The 13,928-nt window shown below is 37.1% G+C and overlaps 1 protein-coding gene and 1 long non-coding RNA gene across 2 annotated transcripts; one reads left to right on the top strand and one right to left on the bottom strand.

The window, feature by feature from the left end:
- Window positions 1–808: 808 nt before the first annotated feature.
- LOC126583684 (uncharacterized) lies at window positions 809–1,520 on the bottom strand. Its single transcript, XR_007609798.1, has 3 exons — window positions 1,297–1,520; window positions 939–1,096; window positions 809–863 (listed from the first exon to the last, which is right to left on the bottom strand). It is a non-coding gene; the product is annotated as an uncharacterized LOC126583684 (long non-coding RNA).
- Window positions 1,521–9,330: 7,810 nt separating this feature from the next.
- Window positions 9,331–12,935, top strand: LOC126583667 (V-type proton ATPase subunit d2). Its single transcript, XM_050248166.1, has 10 exons — window positions 9,331–9,757; window positions 10,581–10,701; window positions 10,955–11,062; window positions 11,187–11,289; window positions 11,386–11,466; window positions 11,575–11,660; window positions 11,762–11,821; window positions 11,917–11,965; window positions 12,260–12,394; window positions 12,502–12,935. The coding sequence occupies exons 1-10, from the start codon at window positions 9,577–9,579 to the stop codon at window positions 12,631–12,633; spliced, it is 1,056 nt and encodes a 351-aa protein (XP_050104123.1). The 5' UTR covers window positions 9,331–9,576; the 3' UTR covers window positions 12,634–12,935.
- The last annotated feature ends 993 nt before the right edge of the window (window positions 12,936–13,928 follow it).

Here is a 13,928-nt window from a genome sequence, read left to right as displayed (position 1 = left end):
GTTAGTATACCAATGCTGTCAATATAGAAGGCAAGAACCACATGGATTTGATTTGCATAAGCAAGATAGGAAGCTACCAATAGACTCATGTACTTAGAAATATTCTCTATAACTTGCAAAAGCCTCTGTGACTCCGATAGAAATGCCATGTTCAGCACACCATGGTAATGCATGCCATCCAGTAAAAATCGAGCAGTAGGTTGTGTTACCCAAGTTACCAACATGTTCTCAAATGTCTCCATTTGGAATGGGTTCGAATTTATAGTGAAAAGACCATCCAATGGCTCTGTACCCACTGCTAGAGAAAAAAGCATGGAAAGAAACTTCTGAAAATAACAAGAATATTTTTCCTTGACAAGTTTTGAAGCGACGAAAATAGGTAACCCAAAACTTGTCAATGACACTGGCAGCACATATGCATTAGCATTATCGAAGAACTCAACAAGGAATATTTCATAACTGAAGGTAAACCCTTGTTTGCCGGACAGTACAAATACCTCAAATTCATCATGGTCTAACCTCATCCACTTGGAACGGAACAAGAAAACTAACGCAAAAGCTGCATAGCTTAAATTGCAAAATGCATGCCCCGGATCCCATACAAGCTGAAGTTCAAGTAGAATAGTTAAAAGGGGAGAGAAAGCTAGATGTAGACTAATAGTCAAGGTATCCAAATTGCGCAGCTTTGGTTGAGATGCAAAATTGCAACAAAGTAGTGGCTCAAATATAGTCAAGTACTTGGCACAAGCACTGCTAGCACGGCAAGGAATAAGCCATTGCAGGCGATAAAAACTACGACAACAAAGAAGCACAGTTTATAGCCATGCAGCGAATTCTTGATGAAAGGAAAGCCGAAATGTCGTCTACAAAGGCGAATGATATTAATAAAAAACGTGCTACGCAAAAGCCCCAAAAATCAGTTGGAAAAGTATATCAACCTGCAAATCCTAGAAAGCAAAAGCAAAGCCTTCTGTTACAAAGAAGGCTTCACCTAGAACATCACCCATGCCTGCTACACACAAGTCGTGGCCATCAACACCAACACTGAGAGCCACAGGGGCATCGCCAGCTAGAACTCCTGTTGGGGTTACCAGCACTACCTTGATCCGTCAAAAACCCAAGCCAAACAACTAGAAGGTATATATAAGCATAACAACTAGAAGGATTATAGGAGGAATCAATCAAAACCCATTAATAATTTCGAACCCAAAACAACAAAATCAATCAGAACCCAATAATGATTTCACAATCTACAAAACAAAATCATAGAAATAGGTCGTCAGATTTGGAATTTACCGGATGAAGATGAGGAGGACGAGTGAGAAGGACCAGCGAGGAGGACCGGAGAGGAGGACGACCAAGAATGAGGAGCGAGCGAGCAACACTCTCGAAGACGGGCTTAGCAATCCCGTGAGAATTGGGGGTTCTCGCCAAGAACGTTTAGCGAAGGGGTTAGTCGGAGCGAGTACCGGCTAATCCCATTAAACTTAATCCCCGCGCCAAACAAACACTGGACTATAGTCTAGTCTAGTCCAATGAAACTTAGTGAGCCCAAACAAACACACCCTAAGTACACAATTAAGTTTAATAAGCAATATTCGATACACCATGTGTAATAATATAATTAGTTAGACATTTAAAAAAAATCAATCAATTGTATTATGATAATTGGTGTATCATTGGTGTGGGCAACACACTGAAATTTTTTCGATGTGTACATACTGTTATCTTTTTCAAAAATTATAGTTTTCTTTTCATTTTTGGATGCCTACCATGTACCAAATAATGGTACACCGTAGAATGCGAAGGTACACAACAAGATGTTCTTGATTAGGACCACAACAAAACCTTGTAGGCCTAGGGAGATTTTTAGTGTGTTCAGAATATGGGTGTAGATGTCTCATCATACAAGTAGAGGTACACTTAAAAAAAAAAAAACACCTTACCTCCATTTCTATAATAACATATGGCATATTTGCCCGTATTCTAGCACATTAAAAAATTTCTAGGAGGCCTACAAAAATTAACAGATATGCATGAAGATACACAACAAGAAGTTCTCGATTAGGACCACAAAACCTTAATTAACTTTTTAGTGTTTTGTTCTGCCTTTGTATTGTACGTTCCTTCTGTCATTTTATATTTTCCCTATTTTTTTTCTTTTGGCATCTTCTCTATACATGCTTGGATTTGGAATGTATATGGATGGATACTTTCCCTGGATAAAGGTCTATATTTCTTCCTTAAATTATCGATACATCATCTTTCTTAAATTATCGATGTATTGATTAAGGATGCATCATCTTTAATCCCTTTAAGCACACCTTTAATTATTGACGAAATTCTAACCATAATTGAAGGGGGTCTTGACTAATTTCAGGCTTTGCTTGTTAAGCAAGGGTTGACTAAGTGATCACACTCAAGAGGCCGATTAAGGGATTAACGTGGGAGGAATTTTCGACTTCCTGTTTATTCATGCCTTTATTTCAGTGCATGTAATACAATATGAATAGACAACGAGTTTATATTTGAAGAAAAATACAAGGGTTGTCATATGCTTGACATTCTCACAATATCACATTACAATTTCTCACTAAACGTAAGCATGAAGTATGGAATGAGAAATTAATTAAAAAGAGAAATTAAGGAAAGTAGTAAACTACATATCTTATATTGGTTTGCTTGTGTATAGGAAAACAAAACTTTTGAAGCATGTTATTGTGCATTCTTAAGCTATGAAGAAAAATGAAATGTATACGCGCAACACGCATCAAGTGTTATATATGTATATTATTTGGATGTAGAGAAAAATCCGGAGGTCTCAAAAAGATGAGGGATAGAACTCTTGGGAATCACTCAATCAAGGGAAACAAAGCTCGCTTGACGTTGCTAATCATGAATTCATTAAACACGACCAAGCCAAATGCTTGTTTTTTAAAGGGAAAATCAGTCTCTTCTTAGATAATTTAATTATTATGCACTGCATCATGTTTCATATATATATAAAATCAATTCCTAATTTTGCATGTAAAATATTCTAAACATAAAGCCTTTGCAGAGCTGCATGGGCATGGCGCTGTTGGACCCTGTAAGAAATGAGACCGTTGACGGAAGGAATAACTGATAAGCACCACCAGCGACGTACGTAGTTGGGCGGCAGTTATATCAGTTTATGGTGTAAGCAATGACCACAGCATCCGATATGTAACTCCATGCCTCCTCATTCATCGCTATCACAATATCTGAGACTCTAACGTCATACAAGTAATTGCCCATTTCTAGTTTCATTTCGTTTTCTTGTTCCATACGGTTCTTGTTTGAGATGTACTCGGCTCGTCGATCGTCCCTAAGGTCAAGGCGACCAAGGCCGATCTAATCAGTTTTGACATCAATCTCTTGAAATCATGTGTATAGGGAAGCTAGCGTTATGACAGATGCCACAATTACCATCGTAAATCCAGTCGAAGGGACTTACTTATGGGATCATACAGTTCCTTCTACGACTCAAAATGCTTTTAACTTTTATTGTATTGGCTTGGGGTGCGAATGAAGCTCCAATTTTTATTATGTATCAAGTAATGTTAGAGAGATCACATTGGTGTATCACAGAACATGATAAATGATACATGTAACTAAAATTTTATGAATAAACTCATTAATTGATATGACGTGTTGTGCCTCCTTAAATGAAGAGGGTTTTTGGAGTGAGGAATTTTCAAGCTCTTCATCAAACTTTTCGTTTGGGTTAACATTCTTTTTGGATTGAGTGGAATTCTTCGTTGGCAGTGCATTTTCTTTATAATGAATTTTCTCAGTTGACTTGGTGTTTATTGGTTGATGGGGTAAATTGTTGTACCATTCTCTCTTTCTTGTATATCTGGTTTCACACACTTATTGTGAAGAAAATCATGTGGTACATTGTTTATAAACTATATTGTTGACCATATGTTGGTGTTCATTGGTGGGAATTTTTTTCCATAGTGTGCAGTTGCGGTTTTTGCTCATAATCTTTTAGGACTTCCGAATTTTCATTTATGCTACGAGTTGTCTTAATCGATTTTTGTTTCTAATATTTTTCTACTTCTTGTTAGGGTATAGCTTTATATCCCCTATAACTTATCGTATCTTTATTTTATTATTCTTCAATAAATTCACATTAATGTTTTTTTTTCCATAATAGTAATATTAGAGTAAAAATGACATTATTAATTTAATTAAAAAATATGATAATTTAAAAATATGATCTCCGTAGCAATTTTCGCATGGGGTGTGCTATCCACACATCCCATTTTACTTCTCACACATCCCTTGATAATTTCTGTCTGTTGATCTTCTTCAATTCATCCGATCCGACGGCCGAAAATTAAAAATATGTGTGAGAAGTAAAATAAGATGTGTGAATATCACACCCCTTTTTGCATGTATCCCTTTATTTGTTATACAAAAAAGTGAGGGCATACATGGTCCGTATGGATGTCATGTGGCCACACCTACCAAATAATATGGCAAACGGCTTTGAATAATGGCGCGCACTGGTCACGTGGCAAAAAAATCTGGCGGATGACTTCCACATGGAAAACCTCGCAGGTCACGTGGTCTATACGTTTGGTTTTACGTGGCACACAGCCAAAACTATATGTTTGGTATTACGTGGCACACAGCCAAAGAAGAAGAAAAACAAAGGTTTTGAGATCAAACCGGGGAGAGACCACCACTATATATATTTGCTTTGGCATTTTTAAGAACACTACTACCTGACTGCTGCAAATTTAGCAGTATCTCGTGCTTTTACGTAATCATAAATGGCCATGAGTTTAATTTGTATTTATAATTCTAATTATTAAAATATGTGTTCATGTGTAATTGATAAATGTAAGAGCTGATGTTGAATTTGCAACAGCTAAGTAGTGTGCCCTTTTTAATATGATATCCGATCTGATATTGTGCACTTGTTTTAAGAAGATGCTTGACAGCGCTAAACAAGCTTTGTTATGATTAAAATATAATTAATTACCTTAAACCCGAGATTTGAATTCGATTTGTACAACCATTCGAGGTATATTTTAAAGGAAAACTAATGAAAAATGCTTGAAAACTTTGAATTTTAACGAAAATAACAAAATAAAAGGTAAAGTAAATAATACAAAGATTAACCTTTTAGTGTAAAATATAATTTTTCGTTAAAATTCACATATTTTAATTAGTCACACCAAACGCAATGATTGGGGGATTTTTGCGCCTTCGTTGCCAAGTCTGACATGTGAAAATTATTTGCATAAACTAATCGTCACCATGTTGTTTAATTACTTCTTTACGAGAGAGAGAGAGAGAGAGAGAGAGAGAGAGAGAGAGTTAGTCTCATACATGGTGGTAATGTACTGTGTTTGTGGTGGCGGGTTCACAAAATATTATTGCGGGGTTATTAAGAATAAAACGCAACGGACAAACATTTTTTAATAGAATAACATGCAAATTTCGTTGAATTTTGGTGCCCTGAGATCATTTATCAAATCATATTACACGCTTGTCGACAGATGCCAACAACTTCCGATAAAGCATGTTTACTGATGTCAATAGTTTTGAGCGAGCATGCATGCGGATGCCGACATATGTCAAGTAAGTCTATCTACATATGCCCATAGCAACGCATCAAAAGCATGAGTAGCATCTACCCTACGCAATTCAGAGTAGTCGGAGGACAACTTTAAAGACATCTCAAATTTTCAAAAAGCATCACTTAACTCTTCCACATGAAATTTCTGAGATTGGGAGGGAAAAGGGGTTTCAACTGCTGTTGGGGTAAAAAAAAAAAGGGTGTGCTATCCACACACCCCAAATTACTTCTCACACATCCCTTGTTAATTTATGTCCGTTGATCTTCTTCAGTTCATCCGATCCGACGGTCGAAAATTAGAAAAGTGTGTGAGAAGTAAAATGGGGTGTGTGGATATCACACCCCAAAAAAAATGGTTCCTCAATTCAAGGAAAGTGGAGATGACGGTGGCAATTAAAATCCACGGTGAAGATTAACCAAGAAAATCTACACCATTCATTTTTTTTAAACAAATAAAAAAATGAATTAAATCAGAAAAATTAAAGAACCATGATGCTGGAACATGTGAGGAGTTGCCCATTTCCTCAAACGTGCAAAAGGGAGTTGGTGAAAAACTACCAACTTTCTCACCCCACTCTTCTTGTCACCCTAAGTCTTTAAAATGGGAGATTGACTGCAAAAGCGAGGGGGAGAAATTGACAAAAAAAAAAGACAATAAAGAAGAGCACAATAGGAGAGGCAAAGCAAGAGAACAAAAGCAAAAGAGAAACAGAGGAAAAAAAGGTGAAGATATCAAATGCTACACTTAAGAACAAAGAGCAGGAAAGGCTACAAAGCATTAAAAGGTATAAATCTATCCTTCGAAATCTTTCTTTGTTTGGTTTCTCTCGACTTTGTAGGAAACCAAATAAAAAGCAATTTGTTTCTTCAACCTTTCCCATCCCCGTCGCTGCCGTTAGTCCTATGAATTTCTTAGGGGTGGTAAACCACCCCATGAAGTTCTAATCAATCTAAGTGATCCGTTCCCCGCCGCTGCCGTCAACTCCATGAATTTCTTGTGGGTGGTCTTAACCACCCATTGAAGTTCCAACCAAGTCTAAGTGATCACTACACTGCAGCAACCAAACCGCAACACAACTGCTCTTCAATTGTTGTCTCCGGCAGTCATTCGGAAGAAGCCCAAGAGCAGTGCAATCCACAATCTGAGGACGGTGAACCAAGCGATGTAGTTAGGCACTCGGGTCCAGACCATTAACAAAATCGACAGAGGCTTGAATAAGAAGATGGCAGCGATGGTTAGTGTGAAGAAGTTAAAGAAGGCAAAGACTCGCAACTTGCTTTTACATTTTCATTAAACAATATGAAAGCAAAGACTCGCTGTTCTGTAATCTATTGAGCAAAAGATAAAAGTCAACAACAAAAAGAGAAAGAAAGCAAACATGGTGACAAAGTGACAGAGATTCTAAAACCAAGAAAAGGAAAGAGGAAAAATGGATGACTCCATTACCTTTACTAGGTAGTCTAAAAACTCAAAGGAAAGACAAGTCAAATAAGTCTTTTTCACAATGAAAAAAGGTCCAGCTTTCATGCTTTCAAAGTCCTATTTCAAATAGGATTGAATTCCTACGAAACCTATTGGAGAAGGAAGGTGCAAAGGAAGAGGAAAAGTAAAATACCTCTCACGTGAGTTTATCACAAGCATGGCCTCCATGAAGTTAAAGTTAAAGATGGAGCAAGAAATGTTGAAACAAAAGATATGGTACCGGGCCAAAATCAGACACAGAGTAAAGTGGAGGACGTAAATCACTTCAAATACTGTAGATATGAACCATCTCAAAGCACGATACTCGATGGACTTACTCTACATTAAATTTAATGGATCAAATTCCCGAAATGGCATAAAGCCGATACAAATTGCATGAAGTCGCTCCAAATTCAAATGGCACGAAGCCGTATCAAATCCCAAAAGGCATGAAGTCGAAGAAAAGTCTCAAATGGCATGAAGCCATGTCAAAATTCAAATGGCACAAAGCCACGTCAAGTCTCAAATGGAACAAATCCACGACAATTTACAAATGGAACAAAGCTGCTTCAAATGGCTCGAAGCCGTATTAAATACCAAATGGCACGAAGCCGCTTGTTTCGCTCCAAGGGCTCAAAGTCCTTGCCCGCACGAGTTAAAACTGCATAAAGCATCAAAAGCTTCAATGGCTTAAAGTCATCGCCCGCACGAGCTATAACTGCATAAGGCATCAAATGCTCCAATGGCACAAAGTCTTCGCCCTCACGAGCTGAAACTGCCCAAGGCATCAAATGCTCCAATGGCTCAAAGTCCTCATCCGCATGAGCTAAAACTGCACAAGGCATCAAATGCTCCTTGCCCGCACGAGCTAAAACTGCAAAAGGCGTCAAACCCCAACAAATACATAAAGAACTACAAGTGACTTGATCCCTCAACGAGGGTATGTAGGCAATCTAGGGCTCGACCTAGGTGCAATCGCAAAATCAAATAAACACCCAAATCCCCAAGTTACAATTTATTCATGTTGGAATCAAAGGTTTTTCCTTTTTAACGAAGGATTGTAATTAATAGACGCATAGTCTATAATGGGTCGAACTCAAATTAATAAAACCCTTTTCGAAAAAATGAATAAGAGTAAAATTGTGTCGAGTGAATTATTTATTTACATATTATGTACAAATTTTGTTCAACAGCTAGCCCATCTTGTCTTAAAGTGGATTGGCCTCTGCGTGTTTGGTCGTTGAGTTTACTCTATATTTGTTGTGTTCATGTTAATGTACATGTTGATCAACATGCTAAAAACAATACAACGAAAGAAGAGATAGATATAGTATTCATATAGGTGTGGTCATGTATTATGTTCGGGTTGCCCTAAGTATATTATGTCCTTGTTATGATACATCAAAAAATAATAAAAAGATAGCACGACAATATAATAACCCAAGTTATTTATAAATAAAATAAGAAAAAGTTATCATATTAATACAATATTAGCTTAACAATTAACAATGTCTTCATCGTGTTAATCGTGTAGATAGTTGGTCTCCTATTTTTTGAGTTGTGTAACATTTCCACAACCTTATCTCATTCATTCCAACTTATGTTGAATTCTTTAACTACTAATCACAATTAAACACGTATACATAAATGATTACTTTTTGAGTTAATTGCTCACACAAGATCACAATGTGACACAATAACAAACACGTCTGGTATCATTTTAGGTAAGTATAAAACAATTATGCATATATGTCAAATAGTTATTTGCGAATAAAAGGAAAAGATGATAAACTTATGGAGACATTTTTCAATGTGTTCGAACCAGAGGGCGGTGTGCCATATGTTACTATACAAGTGGAAGGAAGATTTTTTATTTTTTTTTTCAAGTTTCCCTCCATTATATAATGACATATGATATATGTGCTCGAGTTCTGGGCACACAGAAAAATCTCTCCGACTTATCTCCTGACCTTTACCTATTTGGGCATGGGCCCAACTAGCCTTTCAATGCTCTTAAGACAACTACTTGGACCCAACTATGGGCTCATCAAAGGCGGACACAGACAATTGGCTGGACCAGGTTGTATTACTGAGGCCCAATAAAGTCCATGGCAAACGAAGCCCCAGAATATCACCCGCCAAGGGCCACCCGGCACCCGCCAACCGAAAAGGGTTTTTGGCAATTACGTAAAACAAGAAGGGCAACCTCGTAATTCCACAACAGCTAATAACGTACCAGATTTGTTTCTCTGAATCTGGATTGGTACCACTGCATTCGAGCTCTAATCGCCAGTCATCTTCTCTTTTTCTTTAAACCTGCAAAATTTCCAGATTTCAGCTTCCGCCTGCAAATCGCTAGGGTTTCCATTGATTTCGCTGCAGAAGGGGGTTTCTGGTTCCCCGATCGTCCCCTTCCTCTCTCTCTCCCTCTCCCGCGAGACCTTCAATTTTGCGGATCGTGCAGTGGCAGATCGCGCAAATTTTCGAAATTTCGGCGAAAATGTACGGATTCGAAGCGATGACCTTCAACATTCACGGCGGTTACTTGGAGGCCATAGTGCGGGGTCACCGCTCCGGCCTCCTCACCGCCGCCGATTACAACAATTTGTGCCAGTGCGAGACCCTCGACGATATCAAGATGCACCTCTCTGCCACCGAGTACGGCCCCTACCTCCAAAACGGTGCGTTTTTTATACATCTCTTTGTAATTTCTTCATTTCGTTGAGCCCTCGGGCTGTTTATTGAGGAAAGGAACACAATTGGGACCGAATTTTGGATCGTACGCATAGATTAATGGACTAATCCAGCCCTTCGATCTGAAATTTAGGTTGTATTAGGGCTTAAATTTCGAGGTGGTGCCATTGATTTAGAATTAGTAAGAGCAATACTTTGCGATCGAAATCTTAGTGATTTACTAAAGGTATGATTTTGAATGCTCAAATTCTGCCAGTAGGTGAATATATTAGGGCGCATTAGTGAGGGATTTGAATTTGTATTTTTAGGTTAAATTGTTAGAAGAAAATGTTAAGAACACATGAAAAGTTTGATACTTTTCTGTCATGGATTGAAATAAATCCTAATGTTTAAGTGATTTAGAGTGGAGTTGATATATCACTCTGTATATCTGCAGTTGTATTAACTATGACAATCAAGGTATTCCAATATTATGTTCGTGATATGAACTGTGTAAATGCGAAACTGAAGAGGAAACAACACGCTGGGCTTACTGGAAAACGGATGGATCTTTAAGATAATTTTGGTTAATTTAACCTTTTACTAGTAATACTTTGGGTAACATATGAGACACAAGGTAGCAAGTGATATTTTGAGAGTATCTATTCGAAACAGGAAGAGGGTTTATGAGCGTATATTTCATGTCTTATACATGCATGATCATTTTTAACTTATAAACCCATATATTGGTCTCTCTCTCTCTCTCTCTCTCTCTCTCTCTCTCTCTGTGGTCTATTATTGTTCTTTGCTTATCTGGGGATTTTCTTGCAGAACCTTCCCCATTGCATACAACTACAATTGTGGAGAAGTGCACTCTTAAATTGGTTGATGAGTATAAGCACATGCTATGCCAAGCTACAGAGCCCTTGTCGACCTTTTTGGAGTATATTACGTATGTACCTGCCATATTTTCTGTTTGGTAATTTGAGTTGTGTTTATTAGAATACTAGAAAAGTGTTGAAAACATAAACCTGATTCGGGCCTTAGCCTCGGTCGGTACTCAGCATATAACATTAGGCCACTGCTCCGGCAAGGCTGGAGGATCTCTATGATGTGTGAAAATTACAATCTTAATTATCTAGGTACTTATCAGTATTTAATTTTAGCTTTAACTGGGGAGTTTAATGTTTCTTATCCTCATCCAGATATGGTCACATGATAGACAATGTTGTCCTGATTGTTACTGGAACCTTGCATGAGAGAGATGTCCAGGAACTTTTGGAAAAATGCCACCCCTTGGGCATGTTTGACAGGTATTGTCATTTTCATAGAGTTATGTATTCCATTTTCTTTGATTTATCCTTTTTCCCTCTTAAGTATTTTCTACGACTTGGACATTGTTATAAATCTCATCTCGTTCTCGTGTTTTCTCATCAGTATTGCCACCCTGGCTGTTGCACAGAATATGCGGGAGCTTTACAGATTGGTGCTTGTTGACACACCACTTGCTCCCTACTTTTCTGAATGCATTACATCTGAGGTAAGATTTAGTGATCCTATACCCTTATTTTCCAATGGGTTAGTATTTGATTGTTGTGGAAGGTTTCTGATATGTATTCGTCCTTCTTGTTTCCAGGACCTGGATGACATGAACATTGAAATCATGAGGAACACTCTTTACAAGGCATACCTGGAAGACTTTTACAGGTTTTGTCAGGTAAGTTTTGATTTCTAACTCGAGAGTATGCATGTATTTCCATCTATGAAGTTTTTCATTTAAATATTTTGTCATTTTTCATAAATTTGCTTTTGATCTTTTGGACAGAAACTAGGTGGTGCCACAGCGGAGATCATGTCTGACTTACTTGCTTTTGAGGCTGACAGAAGGGCTGTCAATATTACCATAAATAGGTAAGCTAATGCTGAGGTGTCAACAAGTTTTCTTATGTCGTACTTTTGGAGGTCTTAACCATTCTTTTCATGGCCTCATGCTATTTGTTCACACCCTGCAGTATTGGAACTGAGCTTACTCGAGATGATCGCAGGAAGTTGTACTCTAGCTTTGGTTTACTGTAAGTTCTTCGGCCATCCTGATTTGTTGATGACTTGTAAATTATGTTATATTTTGGATTGCCATCACTGACAACTGTTTGCTTATTTCGTACAGCTATCCCTATGGCCATGAGGAACTTGCTGTTTGTGAGGACATTGATCAGGTATGCTGTGTGCTGCATTTACTTTTATTTCTTTTCCAAAAATGATACTTTAGATATTGCTCCATCTTCTTGTGAAGGCCTTCTGCTTATTTGGGGCAAGACTGAGTGAATTAAAATTTTACGACATTGTTCATGTTCTCTGTGTAACATCATCAGTATGAATATATTTCTCACTTCCTTCCATCACTGTCCTAGATTCTGTTACATGCTAATATCAGTTGATTAGTGTATCTCTTAACGTTATCACATTGTAGTATGGTTTCGCCTAAGCTGACAACGTGTTTGTTGTTGTAGGTACGTGGTTGCATGGAAAAATATCCTCCTTATCAGTCTATTTTTTCAAAACTATCCTATGGCGAAACCCAGATGCTTGACAAGGCATTTTATGAAGAGGAGGTGAAAAGGCTTTGCTTAGCATTTGAGCAACAGGTTCGTTTTGCAGTTACTTTGCAGCTATGTGTATTCGTAATCTACTTCAGTATTCCTCAGTTCTCCATTCAGTCACTGAACACTTCTATTTCTCCTCTGAACTGCAGTTCCATTACGCTGTTTTCTTCGCATACATGAGGTTGAGGGAGCAGGAGATCAGAAATTTGATGTGGATATCTGAGTGTGTGGCTCAGAACCAGAAGTCCAGAGTTCACGACAGCGTGGTCTTCATATTTTAGTCGGATTGGGACTCAGAACACACCATTACAGATGATCCTTCGTTCTTACGCAGAATCTTCTGTAAATCTCCTCCCCATCATATCCCCGAACGAATTGTAGAGATGGGTGCAGTTGCGTTGTTTGCAATATCCGGTGTTCCTTCCTAATAAGCACTTTTGCATATATTATTCCGGTCGTTTTTACATAGAGGGAATATGTCATGTTCTGAAATCGAGCATGTTACAGTTGTGAGGATAAATTGAATATATATATTGCAATTTGAGAGCTACTATAGTAGCAGTCTCGTAGTGAGTTTATAAAATTTGTCCTCATTTGGGATTTTTGCTTCTCCGGAAATCACTTATGGTCATAGGTGTCTCTGCCAGAAGTTATTTTGTTGTAAATGCCCTGAAATTTAGAAAGCACACAAGTGCTTTTTGAAAAAGCATTTAACGGGTACTTCTTAGAAACAAACAACTATAAAATACAAGCACTTTTATTTTTCTTCCGTCAAATAAATTTACAAGATCTTTTGGCAATTTCAGATGGAATCTTAAAAAGAAAAAATTTTCAGTACGTCAGAATGCATTTAGGTACACCAAGTGTCGTATTACAATTAGTTAAAAATTTCTTTTATCAAGTTTCATTTAATTGAATTATTACATTCGGGAAAATTTTATTTGAATCCATATAATCTCTTTTTACACTCAACTTATTTTCTACACTCATATTACTTTTAACTAATCTATTAATATTTCTTTAAACCCAAATTTATGTCCTAAACTACCCTCACAAACTCAATTCAATATGTAAATTTATATTTACATATTATTGGAGGTAGGTTTATTGATAAATTTTAGTTTCATCATCTTGTACTTGATGATAATTATGCAATAGGTTAAAATGTATGAGTAATGTTATTTATATCATGTTTTGTACTACATTTCTATACCACCTTAGGTGGCATCTGATGTGGACAACCACATCATTTGAAAAATTTGCAAAACCAAAGGAAAGTAAAGAAAAAGACTCCTCATATATCACAATCATCATTTAATTAATTAGTTTTTCTTAATTACTGGTTAGGAAAGAGAAAGATTACTCGTATTCTACAATCATCATTTAATTAACTAGTTTTTCTTAATTATTAGTTTATTAAATAATGAACTAAATTTAAAAATCTGATTAATTCAAATGATGTGGCTATCCACATCAGATGTCATCTAAAGTGGTATAGAAATGTAATACAAAAACATGGTATAAATACCATTATTCAAAAAGTATTATTCACGTTTAAAATTTAAGTTGGGTGTAG

This window comes from Malus sylvestris, chromosome 9 (genome assembly GCF_916048215.2).
Source record: "Malus sylvestris chromosome 9, drMalSylv7.2, whole genome shotgun sequence".
Taxonomy (NCBI): Eukaryota; Viridiplantae; Streptophyta; class Magnoliopsida; order Rosales; family Rosaceae; genus Malus; species Malus sylvestris.
This window is presented reverse-complemented; position numbering and strand designations above follow the sequence as displayed.